The sequence below is a fragment of the Narcine bancroftii genome, chromosome 2 (assembly GCF_036971445.1).
Source record: "Narcine bancroftii isolate sNarBan1 chromosome 2, sNarBan1.hap1, whole genome shotgun sequence".
Taxonomy (NCBI): Eukaryota; Metazoa; Chordata; class Chondrichthyes; order Torpediniformes; family Narcinidae; genus Narcine; species Narcine bancroftii.
Genome location: NC_091470.1, coordinates 56373793 through 56399682, shown reverse-complemented (window position 1 = coordinate 56399682; position 25890 = coordinate 56373793). Strand labels below are relative to the sequence as shown.

Here is a 25890-nt window from a genome sequence, read left to right as displayed (position 1 = left end):
GATGTTTTATGTAAAAATATTAATGAGCACTGGAAACAAATTTAAATTCTAATTTAGATTCAAGTTTCAGTACCACATAGTTAACTCTTTCTTTATTGCTTTTATATTTTAGGAAATGTAGGAAAAGCGACAAAGGATTTAGAATTTTCAATCACCCTCTTTCAAAAAAGCCAACATTTTTCTATGCTTGTATGTTATTTTAAAACTCTTACCCTTGTTATGCATTTTTGTAAAGCAAAATACAATATTGAACTCTTATTGTTTCGTAGTTTCTACGACAACTTCATTAATGCTTCATGACTGCAGTATTGTTGCGTAAAAACTAGTTACAAGTTTCCTGTTTAACTGATCCAAAGTATGTACAAGGGTTTTTATTTCGGTTTTGAAATCTGTTCTATTGCAAAATGCATCCTGCAAATACCAAATAGTTGACAACAAACAATAATTCAGGTACAAGAAGATGGTGTTCAAAAAAAATTTTTAAACATCCATCATACTTGCTTAGGATGTAAAAGCATAATCATTTAGCATGGAAGAACACTCACTGATAACAATTAAACTATAAACTTTGATAAAATCACAAAAATATTCCCTGATTACTGTGCATGTCCTAGTCAACTATGCCAAATTCATAAATTAAAATAGAAAGGAAAAAACCTCAAAATATGTCAAGATACATTAATTCAATTTAAACACAAGGTAGAGGAACCAAAATATATACATTTTATCCATTTTTTTTCTCCAATGTGTACAAGGCACAATTGAAATATTAAACTACATGGCTAATAATACTTCTGTGATCTAGACCAGCCCATTTCATTTTGAATAATTACATCCCCCAGCTCGGTGAGCAAAATTGTTCAAACCAACCTTTAAAATGACAACATCAGTGCAAAGAAGAATATATTAAGAAGCATCAAATTAAATATATCCTCTTACAACTTCTATCAAAATTTCAAACCAAATATTATTTAATTCCACTCTCAAGTCGAGCAGAATAACAAATCACACTCTTTGATTTATCCTCTCAGAATACCAAATGGACACAGGTGATAAAGAAAGCACTTATGCCGAAGCTATGAAGTTTCTCTTCTAAATTAATTCCATCTTGAAGATTCCAATCTCTGATAAATTCACAGAATGACATAAAAATATAACTTCTGTGCTTCTCGTCTGGAAAAATCTAAGGATGTCTTGCTATGAATGCACTTGCAATAATACTACTTCAGCAATGAAGAAAAAACATATTTAGAATAGGCACTTTCAAGCTTTACTGTCAACCTGAAGCTTTGATGGTCTCGATATTGCAATAAATAACACACAATTAACTGAAATTTATTGATCAATGACAATAATTTATCACTGTACTGGCACAGATAAAAAAGGACTAACCATCTTTTCTCACTCTATGGTGATCATCCTGACTTTAAACCATATATGAACTACAAATTAAGCTAATTCTGTACAGAAATATTTAACGTTTTTATTAATAGTGTAATTGTTGTTTTGATCCAAAGATATCAAAAATGACAATAATTTCAGTCTATTCTCGGGACCTAACGTTTCAATTTATTTCTATTATGCGCTTTTAACTTAAATAAATCCTCCAATAACCAGACATTTCATACCTTGGCATGACTGAAGCTTGGTAGCAGAATGAAGGTCCTCTGAATAAAGCAGAAAAAAATTAACAGAAAAACTTTGAGTTCTTCAGAAGGTCCACTACTCGTACATTGTATGACATTATCTGTTGACTGAATAAATAATCCACTTCTACTAACCTTCTCTCGAAGCCCATCATTGTTCTTTCTGTTTTAGAGAACATTATTTCAGAATGAATTAGAAGAGCTAATACTATCCATCAGAAATTAAAATTGTTTTCTTTAATTTGTGAAGATCATTTTTTAAAATTTGAAAATATGTACTTTAACTGCATATTTTATAAACTTTTCATTGATCTTCCATGAGAATTTTTTTTAATGAGAAATTTAGAAAAGTTTAATGCTATTTAAATATTTGTTTCTCTCCAGATTCTATTTATTAGTTGTTTTGTTTAAAATGTGTCTGTTCAGCTCATATTTTGCTTGTAAATTTTGCAGTTTGCAACTATTTATTTTTGTTTACATAAATGATATTCTCCTTCGCTGTTAACTGTCCTATTACAATAGCAAGCTCCTGTCAAAAAGCTTCTTTTCAGTTTGGCCTAGTGAGTACCCAGCCGTACAGCAATGGTGGCTTCTCTATACAGTGTCATAGGCCCTGTCTCTGCAATGTAATGAGGAAAGCTGAGGAAATCAAAGAGTGCGCTTGCTTTCTTAAACAAATTGAAGCGGAACAGGTAAAACTGTGAATAAGCTGTAGCTCTTTGCAAGGATGTGTCCTGTTGGCGACTGTAGAAGGGGGGGTGGTCAGAGCTGCTTTCAAGGCCGGCCACTTACCCCAGGTTTTGGATTAAAAAAAAGGGGGGACGACGAATATGTCGTGGTGGCAGTCGATGGCTGGTAGGTCAAAGCTGAACTCCTACCAAAGTAATATGGCATCCAAAAAAAATAACCAGAAACACACCACAAAAACAACTGTCGTTACCGTTCACGTCTTGAAGGGTCGTGCTGGAAGCCTTGCTTGGTGGGCGCCATTTTTTTCGTCAGCCGCTACTTTGTTTTTTTTTGTTGTTTGATTTTTGTTTTGCCTTTTCTAGCTGCGGCCCGGTGGTACAGTGGGAAAGATGCGGATACTATTTGAGGAAACCCATTGCAGAGTTACGGTTAAGTCCAGTCCAACTGTCTGGCTGCGGCACGACCAGCCATCACAGAGAAGTGAGAAGCGCTGTGTACAGAGCACGAGTCGGGGCCAACCAGCATGCCAAGAAAAGAGCCTTGGCTGCACCTCAAATAATACGAAAAAGATTGCATGGCATTAAAGCTGCAAGTACGAACTTACAAACAGCGATGAGCATCATCGCGCCACTGCACTTCCCTGTTGAACCTCGGTTCCCATTGTAAGAGAAAGTCTTGCTGAATCTCTCCGTGGTTTTTCCCTCCCCGTCTTTCGTTCGCTTTTTCCCAGGGACACAGACTGTAACTGGCGCAACTACGCCACACAGTTGCTGTTTCATTCACTTTATGGGGAATAGCTAAGAATGGATACAAACCACCGCGTACTCATGGATACTTATTAACCAAATTTTAAAGCTTTATTTTTACTGTGTAGTATTAAGATGGTGTGACATTCAAAATCAATCGTTTTGTTTGCAAGTCGGTGGACTCGTTCCATAATAAAAGCCCTGTTCAGTTTGGAAATGTCACTTAAGCATTTTGGCGTCCGTCCCAGCGATTATTATTCGTTTTCAAAGGAACTTGGTGCTTGGCACGTAATTATTATCATTACTTTAGCCTGCCTTTTCTTTTCTCTGTGATTTATAAAAACAATCGTTTCAGTAGTAAGTAACAATGACTAATGTTGCTGCAAAATATTGATTTAAAGATGTCCGGCGACATGTTTGGTAACACTCATTGACATCACCCTTTACTCCAGCTACTATAAATCTACATGAGGAGTTGCATCTTGTCTTTCATGGAAATTTATCCAAGTATTAATATAAAGCATTTCAGTTAGTCGCGCAGTCAGAAATACTCTCATTCTATTAAAATGTATTAATGCAGATTAGGAATTTTAGATGCGTGCCATGGATCGAATCTAATAGCTATTCTATTAAAGTATGATTTTCACAATGGTAACTGTTGAACGAGCGGCAAAAAGTGGTTATTACAGCAATAAGATATGGAGTAACTTTATTATTTGGATGTTTGTAATATTAGAAAATAAAGAATTGTGTTATTTATCCATCAGCCAAACTATTACGCAGGTGGGTGGGAATGTTGGTGGTGATTAAAAATATTTGTCCACGTTCTCTTAAATGTATTCTGGTAAATATTGGAGAACCGATTTCTTCTCGGAGCAACCAAATGTTATTTTTAAAACATGCATTTTGTATTTTTTCGAGCAACGAAATGGAATCCAAGTTCATTTTGGAGTCTAGGGTGGGAAAGTGTGATTTGTTTTACAATTAATACGAACTGGAAGGATGGAATTTAAGTTAGGGAGTTTACACATTAATGACAATAATACTTTTGCTGAACTTTAAAAAAAATCTCTCGTAATCGTTTAGTTTTTAAAAAAATAATTGACAAGCTAACAACTTGTATTCTGTCAGTTAATGGCCGGTCACAATGACTAAAGGTTGTGAACATAATTGTTCTGCAAAACTTTCAGTTGGCTCTTTAAGAGTATTCCAGCAGTCTTTTGGTATGCGAAATTTTATAAATAAAACTTTAAAAAAATGTTAAGCCATGATCGCCTGTTCTTCTGTTCACCTGACAATCACACTATTTCAACGTCTGTTTCCCCGCTGGCTAATTTGTGATACCAATAGAGTCGCTTATGGTTTTTTTTAAACTATTTCAATGCACAAAAATGTTGATCGTTACATCGTACAGTAAAATGGTGTTGCCTCGTGAAATATCAGGAATAATTGCAACAGCCTACGAAAGAATTTAACAATTTTGTGGTCTTCTCCGAACACTTTTTTAACTTCACGGGCAAAATAAAAATCGCAGAGCAAAGACCGAGCGCAAATCTGCGCTTTTGGATTGAATATGCAAATCAATGATTGTTCACAATAACACTTTACTGGACATGTTGAGTATTTCTAAGGGTTTTTTTTACAATTTCAATTTTTTAAGTTTTTTTTGCTGTTCTTCACAGATGTTTGAATTGAAATGGCCGGTAATGCATTAAAGGGAGCAAAGACATTAACCCCCCCCCCCCCTTAAGACATTTGGTCAAATGTTTGAGCAACATTTCTTAGTTTACCAAATAGGCACGAACTTATTCAAATTGTTTCTGCTGTGGGGACTGGAGCCTGACTTCCGCAGTATTTTATGTCGTGTAGCTCCAGCACGTTTTTGCTTTCAATTGATTCATTCGGACATATCTTTTTGTAACAATGTATTTTTTTCCCCCTCCCGTTAACAGAAGTGTCCGCGCTTCCTCGGACAGCCGGTATCAGCCCAGATGCACCACCCGTTTCCACCACATGTTGGAAGTACCATGTCAAAATTAACTTTTATTTATTATGGGAAACATGTGACAACTTAATCACAGGCGATCGTGCATGTATGTACATGATGATTCCACCCACCCGGCGCAAAGGGCAAACATTCCCACACGTTTTTAAAAATTAAAATAAAGGAGATTTAGTTGCCATGTGGTTTAATCAGGCGAAGACTTGCGTGGTGGGTGGGGGTGGGGTTGGGGTTGGTGTTGGGGGGGGGGGTTGCCGTGCGACGCTGACAATGTATGTGTGAGAGATGCTTACCGTTGCTGATAAGATGTGAGCCCCACGTCCTGGGGTGTCCCATTAGCGGCGGCGGCGGCGGCAGCTCTCCCCAGTCCAGGTGCTGCAGTAACCGGACCGCCTCCTCCACCAGTTGCTGCCGTTACTTGTACACTGAAATCAGGGAAGATTCTGATCATTCCCGGACTTGAATCGCCGACGACCAACTCCACGATTGCGGCTGACTAAACTGCGGGTTTTCCTTGAGCAGCAACTTGAACTTCAATCCCATTAGTGATAACTTCCACGCCGTGCGAGGGGAGGCAGGACCCCCGTCCTTTTCGTCCTTTCCTCGTCGAGTTGAGAGGTCGGGGCCGCAGGTGGCTAGTCAGCGTCAATCGGCATGCTGCTCTCTCCAATGTGGGACAGGGGTGGGAGGGAATACAGCAGGGTGGGACGGCGGGAGGCGAAGGTTTATGGCGATCAAACTTGCCGCAATTTGCCCGGAGAAAGTAAAGACCAACTTGCCCTCCCCCGTCACTGGAGACGAGCAGCTCGCTGCTGGTTCGCTGGCACCCAACAGCCATTCTGGCGCGCGGTGCTCGACAGCCAATCGCCCGACTCGCTGGGCTTCGCGCCCACCTCCTCGCGGCCAAGGGAGGCTGCGCGCGTGCGCACGGGCCCGACCGGGCGTTGGGCGAAGGTGCGCGGGGCTGAATTCGGAGGGGACGGCGACGTGAACGGGTGACCGTCCATTGAAGGAAGGCGCTTTCTCCCTAGTCCAGTCTTGGGGTACTTTCCAGCGCCAGTGTGGGCCACACGCTGGTTCAACCGTCTGGGTGTCCCCCTCCGGCTGGATCCCAAACGGTGCCGTTGTCCGCTGCAGCCTTTGCTCGGGATCCGGCTGGCCGGGGTGATGCGCGCGCTCACGGGCTGGCCCTCGTCGCCCGCTCAGGCACCCCCTGGGACAGCTGAGTCGGACCGTTGCAAACACTTTGTCTGAAAGTCTTTCCGGGATTCACTTTCCGCACTTTTTGGGTGCATTGTCGGTTCATAATAAAACAGTGAATGACTATGAGTGAGACAAGAAAGTGCAGTCGCAGACGATTAATAAGAATATTAAATGACCTGCACGGACTGGTAGGTTTGGAACTCATCGACATACTGATGAAAGACAAATTAACTTTATGTGGCCAATGAATTCGGGACTATTCCAAGTCAAGGGCCCGCCTGGTCTTCTCATGCCCCGTCCACAATGGTGGGCCCACATCTTAACCTGCCTCTTCCCATCTCTGAGTCTTCATGGAGTGATCTACTGCTTCCCCCCCACGTTCAATCGATCTGACCACAAACTATGGCATTGTGAGAAACATGGGCAGAAAATACTGGAAGGGATCGCTTTAAAAACAAAAGGGTGGGGTATTCATGGACATTTACGAGAGGGTTTTGTTTTACACAAGGGTAGGAGCCCCCTGGAATGTGATGCCAAAAGATATGATAGCAACGTTTAACAAGCATTTAATCAGAAATTGACCGGCTGGTGAATAGAGATATGGACCTTATTCAAGCAGGTGAGTTTACTTTAGTTTGGCATCATGGTCGGTCGAAGGACCTGTTCCCGTACTGTACAGCCAATCCTGGGTGCTCCAGTATGCTGTGCTTCTACTGAGCTATCTGACTGCCATTTTTCAAGTAACCGGTAAATCTTTCTTCTTTGCTTTCCAAGAACACTATTTTTTTCCCATTTCTTTCAAAGCATTCGTTCTATTTTCACTGAATTGTCTTGGTTGTCATTTGGATCCTGATCTACCTGTTCTGGCATTGGCTCCTCACTTTCTCCCCTTGGCAACTGTGAGGTTTGTGTTTGCTGCAAGTCGATATTTCATGCATCAAAACATTAATTCAAGTGCTGGTCTGCTTTGTTCCCTGTGATAGGAGAATTTCACTTTCCATATAACTAGATGGTCAGAAACTTTAAAATAAAATAAATAGGAGTTGGATTAGTCCATCTGGCCCGCCAAGCTTTCTCTGCCATTCAATAAGATCATGGATGATCTTACCTTAGACTCAGCTTCACCAAATTGCTGCCCAAAACTCTTAATTCTAATAATTATCTCTAATAATATGCAAGTCTAATAGCCTGAAATCATCTGAGACTGTGTGATCTCAGAAGCTAAGCAGGCTTAGGCCTGGTCAATCCTTGGAGGGGAAATCTAGGAACACCAGGTTTTTGTGGGGGGGATTGACAAAGTGGCGAATCTCTGCCTTACTTTACCATAGACAAAAGTTAAATAATTTCATCTATGTAACATACTAATGTAATATTAAGTGACAATAAATGAATCTTTAACCTTTTATTCCCCTACAATAAATATAATGAGAAAATTCCATGGATTCACTATTCTCTGGGTAAAGCAGTTCCTCCTCATCTTCATCCTGAATCTACTACCCTGAATCTTGAACCTATGTTCCCTAGTTCCAATCTCACCTTCCAGTGGCAACTTTCCTGCCTCTTATCTATTCTTTTTTTATAATTTTATGTAGTTCTCTAATATCCTTTGTCATTCTTCTAAATTCCATTGAGTACAGTCTCAGTCACTCCTCATAGGATAACTCCCTCTCTCTGGAATCAGCCTGGAGAAATTCATCTGCATCGTCTCCAAAGCAAGTAATTTTTTTTTTCTCTCTGTTGGGTATAAGCAGTCAATGCAACCAAAAATGCCACAAGCCAAAGCTAACCCATGGAAATGATCATCCAAACCCTAGCATCGGATTCATGTAGACTTCACTGGACCATTCATGAGTGAGACTTAACAGCTGTAGACGCACACTCCAAATGGCCAGTAGTTTCACAGCTGTAAAACACCAAAGCAGATCCCACAATTGACTGTTTACGAGCTATCTTTGCCACTTACGGATTGCCTCATGATTTAGTTACAGATAATTTAGTTGCAGACAATTTAGTTACAGACAATTTCCATCGGAACATTTTATAAATCTACGTGTGACAACAATATCAGACATATTTTGTCTGCACCCTATCACCCAAGTACTAATGGGGAGGCAGAATGTTTTGTACAAACATTCAAAAAAGCAATGAAAACCATGAAACTCCTAAATGCCTCCTGGATACACAAAATCGCAGATCTATTGGGGTGCAGAAACACGTTGCATTCTACCACAAAATGCACCCCAGCAGAATTAATGTTTGGCCGCAGATCTGGGTCTCCCAATTGCAAAAAACAGCATTGCCACAAACCTCACCTAGAATATTAGAAGTGGATGAGAAAGTTCTGGTACAAGATTATTGACAATATAAAGACCCATGGGTGGTAAGAGTATCCTTACAAAAATATGAGCCCCTGCTCATACTCTGTTCTAGTGGGGGACAGATTGTGGAAGCGACACACTGAAGGTCAGTGAAGGTGGGCAGTCACTGCCGACTCGACCGCTAACCCGACTGTCTACGGGTCCTGAGCAAAGACTGGCACAACAAACCACGCCAAGGCAATCTAAAAGAGAAAGAAGACCACCTGAATGCGTTAAGGACTATGTGCCCTGATTACTATTAAATACTTTCCCTTTTATAATTACTCATGGGATGTATTCTAATTCTCACTTGTAGTCCTGGGCAATGTAATCTTATTAGTTTGTAGGGGCCCAGTCAGCATTTATCACATGGGGGGGGGGGGGAGTGTTGGATATAAGCATGCCCACATCATGATGTCACCCTTCCCTGAGTGTCAGTAGCCATGTTAGTCTATAAGAAGTAAATGATGAGAAGGCATCAAATCTCCAAGTCTTAATCGTGTGAGTGCATACACAACACTCTCAAGTAAAGAGACCAGAAAAGCACAGAGTACTCCAGGTGCTGCATGCAGTTCTCAATTTTAAATTTAATCCCTCTAGCAAATGTAGGCCAACATTCCATTTGCTTTCTTGATCATCTGCTGTACCTGCAAATCAACTCTGATCCATGCACAACGAGACTGCAATCTTTTACACACAAAATCCCTAACACAAATGTGTAAATACAAATTGGGATCACTAAAGCAGTAGTGCTGAGAAAGTCATTGTTTTAACGTCCTTAGCTCCATGCACCAATAGCATCTGACTAGTATATTAGAGGTCCTCATCTTGAAAGACACAGTCGTTCAAAGCCTCGTCTATTTCCGCATCTTCTTTCTTCTTTGCTTGGCTTCCCGGACGAAGATTTATGGAGGGGTAATGTCCACGTCAGCTAACCCCATATTAATTCCCTCATGTTCGCCTTTTCAGTTGTAAACAATTATGAAAAGTTTTTACTATCTGCTTTTATTCTTTTTTGTGCTAGTTTACTTTCATAATCCATCTCCCCTTTCTTTATTGCTTGCGGCTTGCTTGTAAACATGACCTTGAAGAAGCACGACTTTGTCTTCAATTAAGCAAATAGATACTTAATATACCAACTCAGTTTAATTGGAGAAAAATATAAATGCTCAGATGTGATCTCTATTTGTTAACTGATAACGATTCGCAGATTTCGTTATTTATGCAAATCTTCGTCGGAACTTGCACTAAAAGTTAAAGCAATTAGAGACACACTTGCCAATCCCCGGAATGTTTTAAATGAGATCAGTAACCCGCAGCACCAGAAATAAAAATATTTTGATTATTCCATAATGTTAATCTAAGAAAATGAAATTGTACTTGCGCAAATATAATTATGGGTCCGTTGTCATCCGTTTAATCCATGAGAATGTTGTGTGTCTGTGAAAATATATTAGTGCACTGGTAGACCGAAGACAGACGAACGTTCAATAGGTTGGAGACCCCAGGCGAATAGGAAATAACCATGTGTTTGCAGCATTAAAATTAATGAAATTTTGGTTGAGCTCCCGCAGGAATTGAAAGTTATGAAACACCCCGGTGATTGGTTACGAAGGATTCACATGAAAGCATGCAGCCTTTTATAAACTTTTATTTCATTAATTTCTGTATTTTAAATTATTGTCAATTATCGTGCCGTTTTGGCTGGATCTCCCCTTCTGCAATAAAACAAAACGGGCTGGTTGACTATCTCTACACAGCTTCGTCAAATCAGAATCAAATATCTTAATTTCATTAACATCAGTTTAGTAGCATTATGTAATACGATTATTTTGTGTAAATCCAGGGAAGTGGCATTCTGAGAACACAGACTGTTACAGGAAAAATTCGATTAAGAGTGGGACATTCGATATGGAAGTTTGTGAGCCTCCAAATTCCCAAAAATGTAACCATCTTCTGCATTGGTTCCCAAGAACTCTTCCAATGTGAGAAGGAAAAGGAAGGATTTTTGGCTCCATGGTTTTATATAGAGATCAGGCAAACTTCCATCACACCGTTAGCTTGATTGATTAGAAATAGCGCCTCGCGTTTTTCTAAATTTCAGTTTATTTTAATGTAATTGTCTTTATATTAGACAATTTCATCCACAATTTTGCCTGTCAACGAAAAAGTAACTTGCAACTTATCTCAACGATTCATTCCATTCATGGGCCAGTTTACCCACTGGGCTTCGTTACAATTTAATAATCATTAATGGGACATCTCGTGAATGGTGAATGGGATGGTGGTGGTTCTGCTGAAGAATCCACCGCTGAGCCAAAAAGCCACAGGAGGAGAGATTCGGCAATAAATTTCTCACATTTGGCTTTGAGAAAAGGCCAGGATATCAAAGTCACAAGATTGACCTTGGATCATTATTATTTCTATAATATTGTTTGACAGAATTACATGAGGTGCACAAATTGGCTGAGATCATCGCCTGGTATTAATAATTTGCAGTCATAAATTGATAAAAAGTAGAATTTGCACTATCCATTCCTGTTATATGGCAAAAAGGAGTTGGGATTCTCATTGCAATAATAAATGTGCCTTATTAATGTATAATGTATTATAGTACTAAATTGAAACCAAGTACTAATATAATTCCTTAACAAACAGTCCTAAACATTTTTGTTAGTTTGATACTATATTGTAAAAATTTTGGTTGCTGATCATTTAAATTTAAGTGTGGTACTAAAATTAAAAATGGTAATAAAATATTACAATGAAACATGCACATACTAATTTTTTTTAATTCACAGAATTTGCCTTCTTTGGCCATCTCATTAACATTCCCAAATGTATAATTCCAAGTCATGTTTTAAACACTATTTATTGTTCACGTATAAATATAGAAAACGTGGAATACTCAGAATTGCCAAAGGAGGTAAACCAACTTGATTTCCATTGTCCGTTAATTCCTTGAGGTAGTCAAATATGAACATCAATTTAACTCATCTAAAATAATCTTTTGAATTCCGCATCAATTATATCACTTTTTACTCTTTGTTGAAGTCAGTTAGATTTTTCAAATCAATTTCAGTGGTAAAGTTCATACTGTATTTGTTGTCATTGAAGCAAATATCAAGGTGTAACAGCTCCAACACTTCCACAAAATGAAATAATTTTAATATCTATTGCAGCTTTATAAGTCTAGAAATTAAACTGAAATATCTTGATTGAGTAAAATATTCCTATTCTGATGAATATCCTATTTATAAGCTAAAATAAACATAATTTGCTGTAATATTTGTGTATCATGTTTACCAGAATTACTTGATACAAAACTGACTTGTATAATTACATTGTTTATTATCCTATTGAATTTTTAGATTGTCTCTAGAAAATAAAAAACCTTCAATATCTCTACTAAGTTCAATATCTTTTTGCAAAATGAAATAGATAATCCATTTATAATTGTCCTTTTCAAAGTTGAATTGGTTGCACAAGAAATTGTGTAATCATATACAAAGTGTATTACAGAAATTATTCTTGTATTCAATTTTAAGGTATTAATGCTGTAGAGGTTTTAAGGAGTTAAAGCAAAATTATCAGAAATATGTAAGCCAATTATTTTGATTCAGAACAATTAAAGAGACCACCTCATTTGAGAGTTATTTTGTTGCATATTCAATATATCAAGAGAATCAATATATTAATTTGTGGATATATATTCTTATGATGGCATGACTACTTTTGAAACATTCATTTTATTGTTCAATTTTATACTTATGCTAGTATTTAGAAATAAGTTAGATAATTTTAAATATTTTGTGGCAATTGTGTGAAATTTTCATTTTCAACGGATTAGGACTAAGGAAAAAAAATTGCAAAGACCATAAATCCTAATGGACTGATAGTTTGCACCAATCCAATCTTATGCACAGAATTTTTTTTTTAAATTAGACATACAGTCCAATTCAGTCCTATGAGTCCGTGCCGCTCAAATTACACCCCATTAACCTACATCCCGGTACTTTTTTGAAGGGTGGAGGAAACCAGAGCCCCCAGAGAAAACCCATGCAAACACGGGGAGAATGAACAAACTCCTGACAGAGAGCATGGGATTCGAACCCGAGTCCGGTCCCGATTGCTGGCACTGTAAAGGCATTGCACTAACCGCTATCCCAACTTTAATTAAACATATCTATTTACACATCAGTCCATTCATCAATCCATTCAGTTGCATCATGCACTGATTTTTATTCACATTGTTGCTTATAAACATATCAAGCTATGTATTCCATCAATTGTTTGAATTTCATGCTGTTCAATATCCACTCTTCTTTTACTGTTTAATATCCACTATTCTGTTACAATTCAAATGATAAAGAAATGAATGTTATATTTTTGAATTAAGTCTCAATGTTAAGCAATCTCAATAGTGAGGATAACTTTCTAGACAAGATTATGTGATTCACATTTAAAGAATCTGCAGAGCAAGATCAAGCAATAAAATCCATTTTACCTGTTAGATATTCAATGAATGTAAATAGTTTAAAAAATACTGCTCAGGCAGGCAAATAACAGCTCCCTGTCAATTTTAAGGTCCTTTCATACAAGCCAGACATTTTTAGACTGATTCTTAACTTCATGCTTTTTGATTTATCGTTTTCATACAATCAAAATGTAATGGTCTTAATAGTTACAGAAATCATTTTGAACATCCATATTGAACATTGGTTCCCATGTATTAAGTCAAGTTCAGATCCAGTGGACCTATGGATATTTATTCTGCTGTTACATATTATTTTGTTCAAGTTTATGGTGCCAAGAAATCACTTGATACTGTTTTCTGAAAAAAAAAAGCTATTTTTTTTTAGTTGGGTTGTGAAAACCATGACATTTATAAGTCATCACTCATCATTTCATCTTGGCAATTGCTGTGGCTGATGAGAACAGTGAAAATGTGTGAAAAGGAACTTGATAAGTGTCTGGCAACAAAAGGAATAGAAAGATTTCTTGATGGGGTACAATGGATAAGAGAGAAAATTTGGATGAAGTTAAACATCTGAACAGACTGTCCTTTCCTACTATGTACTTTATTCTACCCATTCCTTTGATAATTTTGAAAGTCAGATTATATAGTATGAATCAGATCATCTTTCATCTGTTTGTTTAGACATTTCAACAAGGAAGTCAATAATTTCATCTATTTAAAATGCCCAAGTCAATGCCATTTTGAATTATCAGGTAATATTTCTGGCAAAAATCCTTCATTTTGTCATATTTCATGGCCTTATAATGATAGCTCACAGGTTTAAACCTTCCACATATAATATATTCACAGGCACTAATGCATTAGATATTATGTTATATGAAATTTTCAGAGTTGCTTCAGAATTAATATTTCTTTTACCTCATTAACATGTCCTATGGAACATTTCTTGCATTGTACAAAGCCTCTTTGTTATAGATAGAGAATTTGGGTTAAAAAGGGTTTAAGTTAAAATGTGATGATTAGTCATAAAAGGGGGCTAACCACTAGAGTTTAGCTGGAAAATGTTACAACAGACTTGCAACAGATTTAACTACAGAGAGACATGCAGGAGCCAAAGATTGGTAAAGAGTGAAAAACAGGATTTGGTGGAAGCAGAGGTCATGAATGATCGTGGTGTGCGTGACTAACAGTAATCAGGATGATTCTGCAAAAACTAACCAATTAAAGCAGTGTAGTGGAGATGCCGAAGGACAAGCAAATTGTATAAAAAACAACGCACTGTATGTATCGGGCCTTGACTTGGCGAGAAGCCGGTTGAGTCCAACTCTGCAGACTTGTGAATAAAGCTTGTCGTGTCACCGATCTTAAAGAGACTCATTTGTGAGAATTTGTGTTTCTGACACTCTTTTTACTATTTTGCATTTTTGTCGCAAACCAATGTAAAATACATTTTGCATGAAAATCATTTTGTATTAATATCTTGTTGGTTAAACATTCCAGTTCCATGTCATGGTTGCTATAGAAATAATATTTAATTCATTTTCATTGGAACAAATAATTTACCACTTTAGTTTCAATATATTACAAAAATCTTTATCATTTGCTAATTTTCTAATCAAAATAAAAGTTAATAATATTGAGTTCATCTTTTACTGCTCAGCAGTCTGCATGAAATGGTACAAAAGCAACAGTCAAATTTCAATTATTAATATTTATGTGTGATGAGATTAACCCACTAGCATGAAATGGTACAAAAGCAACAGTCAAATTTCAATTATTAATATTTATGTGTGATGAGATTAACCCACTAGCACCAAGGTGAGATGATATTGTAATTTTGGCCATCTTGAGTGCAGGAATGTAGCCAGGAACAATAGAGGCATAACCTCTGGCTCTAAATACATTTTTACTCCTGGGATGTTTTTGATTTGCTTCTAAGATCTTCTTTCTTCTTTACTCACTTGATTCTTATATACTAATAGTTCTCTTCCTTGAAGAAATGCCATATCCGCACTGATTAATGGGAATCTCTGGCACATGACTGTACAAATTGAAGAAGGAGCATCAGGGTGTTACTGAGAACCTCAATGCTATGCATTTGGAGAATACATAGGCTGTGGATAAATGAGAGAAGGAGATGGCCATCTCCCAATCTACCCACCCACCTGTCTCATCGGTCACTGACCTCATCCCTGGAAGAATCCATGGTTCCCACACTGGTCTTAGATCTACAAAACTGCAGTGAAAGTAAATTCTCAATCCAAAGGGATTGTTAACTAGATATTGTTAAACTCCACTGGGGATCCTTCTGAGTGAATCAGACATCTTACCCTTCTAAAAGACAGTGTTAAGTGTAAAGGAAATGGGAATGGCATGATAAATCTTTTGACAATCATCTTACATGTATCTATCTTTTTGCTCTAATTTCAATGTTAATACTGATCCTTTTTGTAGGAAATGTTTTTCAGCTTTATGAGAATGTGATAGGTGATGAAATATCAGTCTAAGCTTTTTCATTATTTTTAACTCTGTTTCAGCACCAAATTGTTACCAAAAATTGTAATATTCAATTTTTAAACAGTAAAATATGCACTGAATTTTGCCTCTGTAAACCAAGAACTCAGTCCATTTTGTTGTCTGATAAATTAATTTTTATTTGCCAATTTTAATTTAACTTTAACCCATGCAATCTAATAGCTTAAGGCTTAATATTTTCCACATCACTGGACACAATAACACAATACAAGAAAGCATTGTCTATCATTGTACATGAATGTTAGCATTTCCTTGTACATATGTACAGAAATTATACACACATAACCTTGCTATCACTTCTCCTCAAACCAGATTTTTAACTGGGAAAAGCAGCTGTTTAACAAAAGGTATTAGAAATACACCAAGGCACACATTGTTAAAACATTTCTTCTCTTCCCCTTTTTAAGAAGCAGAAATAATAAAACTTGAGTGTATCGAAATGAAATACATATAACTGCAATATACAGCACAGTAACAATATTTTATAAGTTCCAGGGTTGCATAGATTGGATCTATGTACTCTATATTTATATTGGTTTAATATTAATTACATAAAACATATCAAGATATGATGATTGGGATTCAACATAAAGTTAAAATTAATGTATGTTATAAATAGTATGCTACTTGCCATCTATCAAGTTCAAATAATATTCATGGCTCTTCAAGGAATCACCACATTTAACATAACCAGGTCCACATTTCTGTGAAGGTGTTTGCTCCTGCCAGATGATATTCTCCCCTAAAATCCAAACATTACTCCTGTAGGTTAATGTGATATGAAATTTACCCCCATTCCTTTCTCAATGTAATGCCTTCCCGTTCAATATCAAAAAATTACCTACACCATGAGAATGAGGGCATTTATAAGTTGTATATCAGAATGGAGGAGATCCTTAGAGGTAGTTAAGGACAAGAGTCCAAGAAGAAAAAAAAATGGATTTTGCTACAATCTGTTGGTATTACCCACAAGGGAGTAACAGTAACTGCCATACAAAGGATCAGCAAAAGCAACCAGATTACCACACCTGCATGAAAAACTTGCATTTGGAAGGGCCTTGTCTTCAATATCAGTGAGGAAGAGGATGATTCAATTAGATTAGATGTTACCTTGGGAATAGGTTGGCAAAAATGGAGCAAGGATATGGCCAGGATTCTGGAGGGGAAAAAAGAGAGGCAAATTTATGTTTAGTCAGCAACAAATAGAACAGAAAACGCTTCCTTTGTTTCACTTTCTAAAAAGACAATGTTTCATCTATTTATAAAAAATGTAGCATTATTAATAGATCTGTAATTATTGAGCTGTTTTTTAACATCAACATCAAATAAAATATTTATGATTTTATCAACCAAGAATTGTACAGTAAAACAAATTATAATGGAATTAAATGTTGAGATTTTATTTTTTAGATGTAAGAGCTTCAATAGAAAGAGGTAAACTATCATGTGTAACCTTTCATTTCTTGCTTCATTCTCATCTTAAATATGCAGACTGCACCCTGAGGTACATATGTCAATATGCAAACAACATTAATTGAGGCAAAGCCCAGTGATAATGATTACATAAAGTACTAATTGCTGAGCTTCACAATGATATAAAAACCTGAAGTCATGGCTATTCATGATTCGGTAATGCAATGGACTGAAAGTATTGCATTCAAACATATTCACTATAGATATTCTTAAACATAATTCATTCTATATTTATTCTGTTATACATATTTTAAACCTCAGATTTTTCTCATATCTACCAACATGAAAGCAATAACATCTGGCCAGCCATAGGGATTGATTTCCATGGTGAAAACTCAGTTTGGGATAATTAAACCATGCAGGAAAGAGAAGGCACTGGTGATAAGGATTATGAAAAAGTGACTTTCAGAAGGCAGTCAAAGAGATTAACGTAATGTGCATCCTTTGTTCAGCTTCTAGGAGGCACTCCAGACGTGCATTTATTCACCTTTTAAATTCGGCAGAAAAATCTCAGTCTAGCTAGTTACCTTTTCTTTTGATCTTGCTTTGTTGATACTGACCTCTACATTTATATAGAAATATGGCAGGTCAAAGAAAGAGAAGAGCAGAAAGCAATGAATTCAAAAAGTTACAAGTGATACAGGAAGTTGTTTACAAAGCCAATAGTATGTACTTCAGAGCAGTAAACTATATCTTTTCTCAAAGTAAAATTTCTAAAGGCATTTATTTATAAATAAATTTGAACAAATAAAATTCAAGTCAAAGCTACAATATTCAGTTTGATGTCAAGCTGAACAGTTCCTGGAAGGAACCATTGATACATTGTGTTTTTTGTTGATTACCAGGAACTTTGCAGACAGTTGCAATGAACACTTGGCAGTTTTGCAGCAGATGCAAGTAATTGTTTATAGTTCAAGCTGATTTATGCAAATAGGACCTGTGACTGATGAGTTGAAAGTAAAGCTTCAAAATGAAATGTACCAAGGGTAACTGCAGAGGAAGCAAGCACAAGAAGTGTACAAGAACACAGGGCATTTTATGCATGCATTGTTACCTTATTCTCTGCAAATAAATCTAAACTAGGTGAGGGTAGATCACAATCCACACTTTTGGATTCAGTTTTTAAAAAAAATACTGAAATGCTGTATAGACTGCTGTATAGATAGAGTTTGGGTATCTATGGGTTAGTTTAATGGATTTTAATCAGCCAATTATTTGCAAAGTAAAGAATTTTTAATTGACTCACATCCTCTACCTTGGGTACAGATTTGGCAGCGTGAGAGTCAGTTGGAAGTTCGCTTTGGTGAGATACACAAGCTGGAGGTTTGACTTCAATGGTTCGAGAATTCTGAACATTCCTGAGATTCCGTCTTTCATTTTTTTGTGAGTTAATGATCTGTAAATCAGAAAAATAGTTTTCCACTTTAGTTACTGTCAGTTTTTGCTCATCTTCCACTTAATCTAATTAAACATAAAACGTAGCAAGTGAATCAGCCAGGCTGTGTTAAAACAATTACAATGAATCTCTGTATTTGATCTATCTTCTGTCAAGTGTCTTAACATTTCAGATGTCAAAGCTGTTCTTATGGATGTCCAAATCTTATTTCAAGTTTAAGCATTTTTGTGGTGCGAAAAATATTCTTGTATCATTTTTAAAAATTTTCATGTAAGTTATGCCTAGTCTTGTCACAAATATTCTTAGTAAGCAAATATGTTTTACTGTTGTTATATGCTTCCCTTCAGCATTGAAAGCCAATCACCAAATAATTGATCAGCTGAGGAAAAACAGATTTAAATTTTTAATTCTGTATGGAGTACATTATTTGTATTTAAATGAAACGCTATTACAATGCCAGAAACCCAGGTTTATATCCAGCACTGTCTGTAAGGAGTTTGTACATTCTCCTCATGTCTGCATGGGGTTTTTTCCCAGGTCCTCCAGTTTGCTCGCACCATTCAATAAATGTATGGTGGTTGTGGGCTAATTGGTGTATTTGGGGGGCATAGGCTAATTGGTGTATTTGGGGGGCATAGGCTAATTGGTGTATTTGGGGGGCATAGGCTAATTGGTGTATTTGGGGGGCATAGGCTAATTGGTGTATTTGGGGGGGCGTGGGCTTGTGGGCCAGAATGGCCTGGTATACGTCTACATTTAAATTTAAAATGAAATAGATGAATAGAAATAAATATTTCCCAATTATTTTAAAACTGGTTAATATTTCAAATTTAAAGTAATTTAAATTCTTCACCATGAAATCACTTGCAAAAGACCACTGGAAACAAATGAATTATCTCAAAAATTTATGCTTGTAGCGGCTACTACAACACAGAAACACACCACTGAACTCGATTGGCGGGGGGGGGGGTTTCAGTTGAACTGTTTACTTGAATTTCATGCATGTCCCTTTAAGGCAATCGGGAGTTCCACCCCGTGCAGCAGTGACGTCACCATGTTGCCTGGGGCGCGAGCTGTGGCCTAAACCAAGAGGCAAGAGCAAGCCCCAACGGCGCCATCTTTCTGCAGCTTCCCTGCCAGTGTGGCGGTACAAGCGGGGCTGGTTCATTCACAGAGATGTGCACCGCCACCCCCCCCCCCAGAACTGGCTAACGTGTACCGCTGCTTAGGCGGCCAACCCCTCCATTTATGTTGGGCCATCTGCACAGGTTGATCTAAGTCCATGTGCACTGGTTTCAGTCGGTCAACCATGAATAGTTCCTCCCTGCCCCCAATGTCCAGAGTGAAAGTCTTTCCCGGTTGTATGGGCGCTGCAGTGGAGTCGGGTACAGGCCACGTCGGACGAACACAAACTCCACTGAGGCTGGGTGATTGCCATGGTGTGTCGGTGGTGAGGGTGCCAATGAGGCGTGTCTGTTGCGGAGGACCACGAGAAGGATTAGGATCCCACCTCCGGATTCTGCACCCATTCTGAAAAACTCCCGTGGTAGCGACAGCGGATGAAGCCTCATGGTCTTCTTTCAGAGCCGTTCAAATGCCAAGCAGAACCCACAACAGCTCATCTGTCCAGTTGGGTTCTTTTAGCCACGCCATGAGAGCTGCCTTGAGGTGCCGGTGGAAGTGCTCTACGGGTCCATTCACTTGGGGATGATAGGCCATTGTGTGGTGGAGCTTGATTCCCAAGTGGTTTGCCAGTTGCATCCAGAGGGCAGAGGTGAACTGGGCACCCCTGTCGCTGGTCATGGAGGCCGGAATACCGAACTGGATGACCCAGTTAGTGAGCAGGGCTCTGGCACAGGTCTTGGCAGAAGTGTCCCTGATGGGAATGGCTTCCTGCCACCTTGTTGTCCGGTCGACCACCGGCGGGAGGTAGTGGGCATCCCTGGACACTGGTAGGGGGCCCACTATATCAATGTGGATATGGTCACACCTCCTGATTGGCGGGTCGAAATGTTGTATCGGGGCTCTGACATGGCACTGGACTTTGGAGGCTTGGCAATGCATGCAATTCCCCTTGCCATCTGAGCCACTTGTCTTTTCAACCCGTGCCAGATTAAATGTTCCGCTACCATGTGCAACGATGTCTTGACTGAGGGGTGGGGCAGGTCATGAAACACCCAGAACGCCTCCTGCCTACACTGTGGGGGGTCTACCGGTCGCGGCAAGCCAGTTGAGACATCACACAGGACCGTGTCATAGCTGTCCGGCAACTTCGGGTCCTCGAGGCGCAGGCTGGTGATGGCGGTTCGGAAGGCCTGCGTCTCTTCATCCTTCCTCTGGGCCTGAGCTAATTGAGCGTAGTTCAGGCCGGGGGACAAGTTGTGGATGGTAGGTCTGAAGAGCACGTCGGCAATGACATTGTCCATACCTGCCCAGTGTCGGATGTCGGTGGAGAACTCTGAGATGTAGGAAAGGTGTCGCTGCTGGCATGCTGACCAGGGATCCGTAGCCATGGCAAGGACCTGAGTGAGTGGCTTGTGGTTTGTGAAAGCAGTGAACGGTCTGCCCTCCAGGAAGTAGCAGAAGTGCCTGATCAAGAGGTTCAAGGCCAGGAGCTCCCTGTTGAAAGCACTGTACTTTAGCTCGGGCAGTCGGAGGTGCCGGCTGAAGAACACCAGCAGGCGCCACTGCCCTTTGACTTCTTGTTTGAGGACGCCCCAAATCGCCATGGCGGACGCGTCCACCGAGAGTGCTCTGTGGGTGTTGGGCCATGGGTGGCCCAGTAGGATGGCACTAGCGAGGGTGGCCTTGGTCTGTGTGAAGGCAGTCTTGTCCTCTTTCAACCAACCGAGTGTCTTTTGTTTGGCTCAGATCAGGGCAAACAGTGGACACATTATGAGTGCGGCCCCCAGGATGAAGTGGTGGTAGAAGTTAACCATTCCAGTGAACTCCTGCAGGCCCTTGAGGGTATCTGGCCTGGGGAACTGTTGTATGGCCTTGACCTTGTCTTGTGACAGTGCTGCCCCATCCATGGTGATAGTATGGCCGAGGAACTGTAGCGACTCCTTCCCGGACTGATACTTGGCCACATTGACGGTGGGCGAACAGTATGCTGAGATGGGACCTGTGCTCATTGTGATCTCAACTGGTGATGAGAATGTCGTCGAGATAGATGAATACAAAGTCCAAGTCTCTACCCATTGCATCCATGAGCCGCTGGAAGGTTTGGGCTGGATTCTTCAGGCCAAAGGGCATCCGAAGGAATTCAAAAAGGCCAAATGGGGTGATAATGGCGATTTTGCCAATGTCATCCGGGTGTACGGGGATTTGCTGGTAGCCCCTCACCAAGTCGACCTTAGAGAAAACTTTGGGACTGTGTAAGTTGGCCGTGAAGTCCTGAATCTGGGGGATGGGATATCGGTCAGGTGTGGTTGCGTTGTTGAGCCGGCAGTGGTCCGCACATGAGCGCCAACCCCTGGAGGCCTTTGAGACCATGTGCAAGGGAGAAGCCCAGGGGTTGTCCGACCTGTGAACTATGCCGAGCTCCTGGAGGCGGGAGAACTCTTTTGCTAGTTGCAGCTTCTCCAGCTGCAGTCGTTTGGCCTTGGCATGAAGGGGAGGGCCCTGTTTGGCCATATGGTGGCGGACACCATGCTGAGGCATGGTGACGGTGAATTGTGGCCGTAAAATTGTAGGGAACTCATCTAGGATACGGGAGTACACATTCCTGGGCATGTAGATGGTTGCCATCCCCGGGTTGTGCACGCTGTATGGCTCGAGTCGGAAGGTCTGGAAAGTACAGGCATGCACGAGCCTCTTGTCCTTCAGGTCGACCAGCAGGCTATGTGCTCAGAGGAAGTTGGCTCCTAACAGCGCAGTTCTCACCGTGGCCAGAAGGAACTTCCAGCGGTATTTGTCTGGCCTGAGGTGTACCTGAATGGTCCTTGTGCCAAAGGTCTTTATGTCAGTGCCGTTCGCTGCCCGCAGGGTGAGGCCTCGTGCTTTTGTGTGGGATTTGAGGGCGGTTGGGAGCAGCATGCTCAAATCTGCTCCAGTGTCTACCATGAAACGACATCAGTTGGTCTTGTTGACCACGTGTAAGAGGCTGTTTGTGTGGCTAGCCATCGCGGCCATCAGTAGCGGCTGGCTTGGTCATTTCCCTGGTACGAGCAGGGTTGGCGGCACTTGTGGGCTTGGGCTCCCCAGCTTTGGTGGTAGAAACACCAGGTGGATTGATCCTCCTCCATCCTCTATCTAGGGGTGGGGTGTGGTCAGCTGGGTCCAGTGCGGGTGACTTGGTTCACGGCGGCCTCATTCTCTCGTTTAGTTCGCCACAGCACGTCGGCGCGGGCTGCGACCTTCCGGGGGTCTGCAAAGTCCTCATCCGCTAGTAGGAGCTGGATGTCTTCTGGAATTTGTTCAAGGAAGGCTTGCTCAAACATCAGGCAAGGTTTGTGACCTTCTGCCAGTGTGAGCATTTCATCCATTAAGGCAGATGGGGTTTTGCCATCGAGGTGCATCAGCCTGGCTGCCGATGGGAGAGACCGAAGGTGCCGAGGAGGAGGGCTTTGTGGGTGACAAACTTGCCCTCCTCTGAAGGATCATGGATCAGGTCATCCACTTGGGCTGCAGTTTCGATGTGATCTGACTAAGATGAAATTGTGCTCCGATGGGTCTAAAGGTGGGGGGGGGGGTAAGTTTCACAGAGACAGCGCTGATCACTGGCGGATCCATGTTTGGAGACAAGATAATGCCTGGGCTCTACGGGGTCACCAATGTATTGGCTGCTACAACACAGAAACACACTACTGAACTCGATGGGGGTTTCAGATGAACAGTGTATTTGAATTTTGCATGAGCCCCTTTAAGGCCAATGGGAGTTCCACCCCACGCAGCGGTGATGTCACCACGTTGCCCAGGGCATGAACTGTGGCCTAAGCCACGAGGCAAGAGCAAGCCCCGATGGCACCATCTCTCTGCAGCTGCCCCACCAGCGCGGTGGTACAAGCGGGGCCTGTTCACTCACAGAGATGTGCGCCGCCACATGCTTCAAATAACCATGAATTTATTGACAGGTTCTAAAGGAAAAGGAAGAGAACAATACAAATTTGTCTTTATTTTGCTTTTGTAATAATTTTACAAAGGTTATGTTTATTGTTTGCAAGATCAAGATTTACTGCCATTCCTAATGCCTTTGAAATAAATCCTTTAATATCTTCTGCATGGTACTCCAATAGGGTTGGGAACAGAATATTAGGTACGAATACCAGGACCTAGATTCTGGTAGATTGAAAGAATTGTGAGAGACTTCCAAGTTGTGGGTGATATGTAACATGAAGTGGAACCTTCAGCTATATTGTTCCAATTTGGCAGTGACAGATCCATGTTGGGAGCTGCTGCCTGAGTAACATTGATGAGTTAATTGCAGATGGTGTGCAGCGCAGCTGTAACTTCAGTGCTGGATGTAATGATGTAATGCATGTCTATAAAAATAGATGGGGAGCTAATCAAGAAGCGTTCTTTAATCCGAATTGTGTTGAGTTTCAGAAATGTTGTTAAAGCCCAAGGCAACCAATCAAGATCTGCCACTTCTGATTCGGACCATGTCGATGGTAGAAAATTTGAGATGTTACTGGCCACTGAATATCCATACAATTCACAAAAGTACTTGATAAACTCAGCAGGTCATGTATCATCCATGGGAAGTAAAAGGTAACAAAAACTTTGAGCCTGAGCCTTTCATCAGGACTTGTCTGGATACCCAATATCTGATTTTGTATCTACAGTATTTAAGGTTTGGTCCTGTTTTTGCTCAATGGTGATGTCTATATTGTGATCAAGTAACAGCAATGCTTTTGATTTCAGGGTGAATGATTAAAGAAAGTCATTGTCTGGCATTGGTCAGGTGGAAATGCTGCTTGCCATTCATCAATACATATATAAATGTTGTTTCATCATGCTATACATCTCGCTACATAGGATGGATTTCTTCATTTATTTTAGAAGTTGCAAATAGTTTCAAAAAGCCTATGCAGGTATTGGTGATCATTCCTTACTCTTTGAAGGAAGGTTTTCTAAGAGGCAGCTGAAAATTATTGAACCTAGGACACTGTTCAGAGGTACTCTTACAGCATTGCTCTGAAGTGCAAGTGATTGATTTTCACTGATTGGAATTAACCATCTTTTTACAAAGTATGACTGAGACAAATTTAAAATGTAATTTACAGCATGATAGAAGCCAATTCTGGCCATTTAAACCTACACCACCCAATTACATCCAAATTAAGTTACAACCAGGGCAGGATTATGGCCAACTAATGCCCTAAGCACAGCCCAACAATGGTTCCCCCTTGACTGAAGAGTCATTGTCTAACTGACAAGACATTAAGACTCTAACTGATAAGATATTACTAGAATCCCTGAAAAGGCTGATATCTGTGATATCTGTCTCTGAGGGCGGTGTCAGAACATCATTCAAGAGGGTGAACCTTCGCAAGGTGTCGGGCCCTGATGGTGTACCTGGCAGAGTATTGAAAATCTGCACCAACCAACTAGCCAGAGTGTTCAACTAGCCTCTCACTGTGGCTGTCAGAGGTTCCCATCAGCTTCAAAAGGGCATCAATCATCCCTGTACCCAAGAAGAGTAATGTGGGTATCAACATCTCTGAGGATCTGTCATGGAACCTCCACATTGATGCAATCACAAAGAAGGCTTACCAGTGGTTATGCTTTGTGATGCACCTAAGGTGGTTTGGTATGTCAGCGAAGACTCTTGTAAACTTCTACAGGAATACCGTGAAGAGCATTCTGGCTGGTTGCATCACTGCCTGGTATGGAAGTGCCAACTCTCAGGACAAGAATAAACTCCAGGGGGTTTTCTCAGCCTGCAACATCACAGGCACCAGACTTCACTCCATTGATGACTTCTATATGAGGCGGTGTCTTTAAAAAGCAGCCTCTATCCTCAAAGACCCCCACCATCCAGACCATTCCCTCTTCACACTACTATTGGGGAAAAGGTATAAGCTCTCAGAGGCATAAGGACAGCTTCTTCCCCGCTCCCATCAGATGTCTGAATAATTAATGAACCAAAGACACTGCCTTACTTTTCGTGCACTACTATTGTAATTATTATGGGTTTTTTTATATATTTCTTCTTTGGCTTGGCTTCGCGGACGAAGATTTATGGAGGGGTAATGTCCATGTCAGCTGCAGGCTCGTTTGTGGCTGACAAGTCCGATGCGGGACAGGCAGACACGGTTGCAGCAGTTGCAAGGGAAAATTGGTTGGTTGGGGTTGGGTGTTGGGTTTTTCCTCCTTTGTCTTTTGTCAGTGAGGTGGGCTCTGCGGTCTTCTTCAAAG

At 40.2% G+C, this 25890-nt stretch overlaps 2 protein-coding genes and 1 long non-coding RNA gene across 14 annotated transcripts in view; 1 reads left to right on the top strand and 2 right to left on the bottom strand.

Moving 5' to 3' along the window:
- Nucleotides 1–6346, bottom strand: part of LOC138753571 (neuronal PAS domain-containing protein 3) — a 1142342-nt gene extending 1135996 nt beyond the window's left edge. The window contains exons 1-3 of one of the 6 annotated variants that reach the window (XM_069916740.1): nucleotides 5378–5507; nucleotides 1782–1809; nucleotides 1629–1667 (exon numbers count right to left, since the gene is read on the bottom strand). In XM_069916740.1, coding sequence (XP_069772841.1) covers nucleotides 1629–1667; nucleotides 1782–1809; nucleotides 5378–5420 — 110 coding nt within the window. In that variant the 5' untranslated portion in view covers nucleotides 5421–5507. The other 5 variants (XM_069916743.1, XM_069916742.1, XM_069916739.1 and 2 more) reach the window with 5 other exon arrangements.
- LOC138753577 (uncharacterized) lies at nucleotides 5363–24368 on the top strand. The gene is made up of 3 exons (XR_011351270.1): nucleotides 5363–6906; nucleotides 18399–18515; nucleotides 24076–24368. It is a non-coding gene; the product is annotated as an uncharacterized lncRNA (long non-coding RNA).
- The window catches only part of akap6 (A kinase (PRKA) anchor protein 6), a 427053-nt gene continuing 415959 nt past the window's right edge, over nucleotides 14797–25890 (bottom strand). For 4 of the 7 annotated variants that reach the window (XM_069916733.1, XM_069916736.1, XM_069916737.1 and 1 more), the window contains 2 exons: nucleotides 18379–18528; nucleotides 14797–16815 (listed from right to left, as the gene is read on the bottom strand). In XM_069916733.1, the coding sequence (XP_069772834.1) occupies nucleotides 16759–16815; nucleotides 18379–18528 (207 nt within the window). In that variant the 3' untranslated portion in view covers nucleotides 14797–16758. Of the gene's footprint in view, nucleotides 16816–18378; nucleotides 18529–25890 lie in introns of those variants that run through there. The other 3 variants (XR_011351260.1, XM_069916734.1, XR_011351262.1) reach the window with 3 other exon arrangements.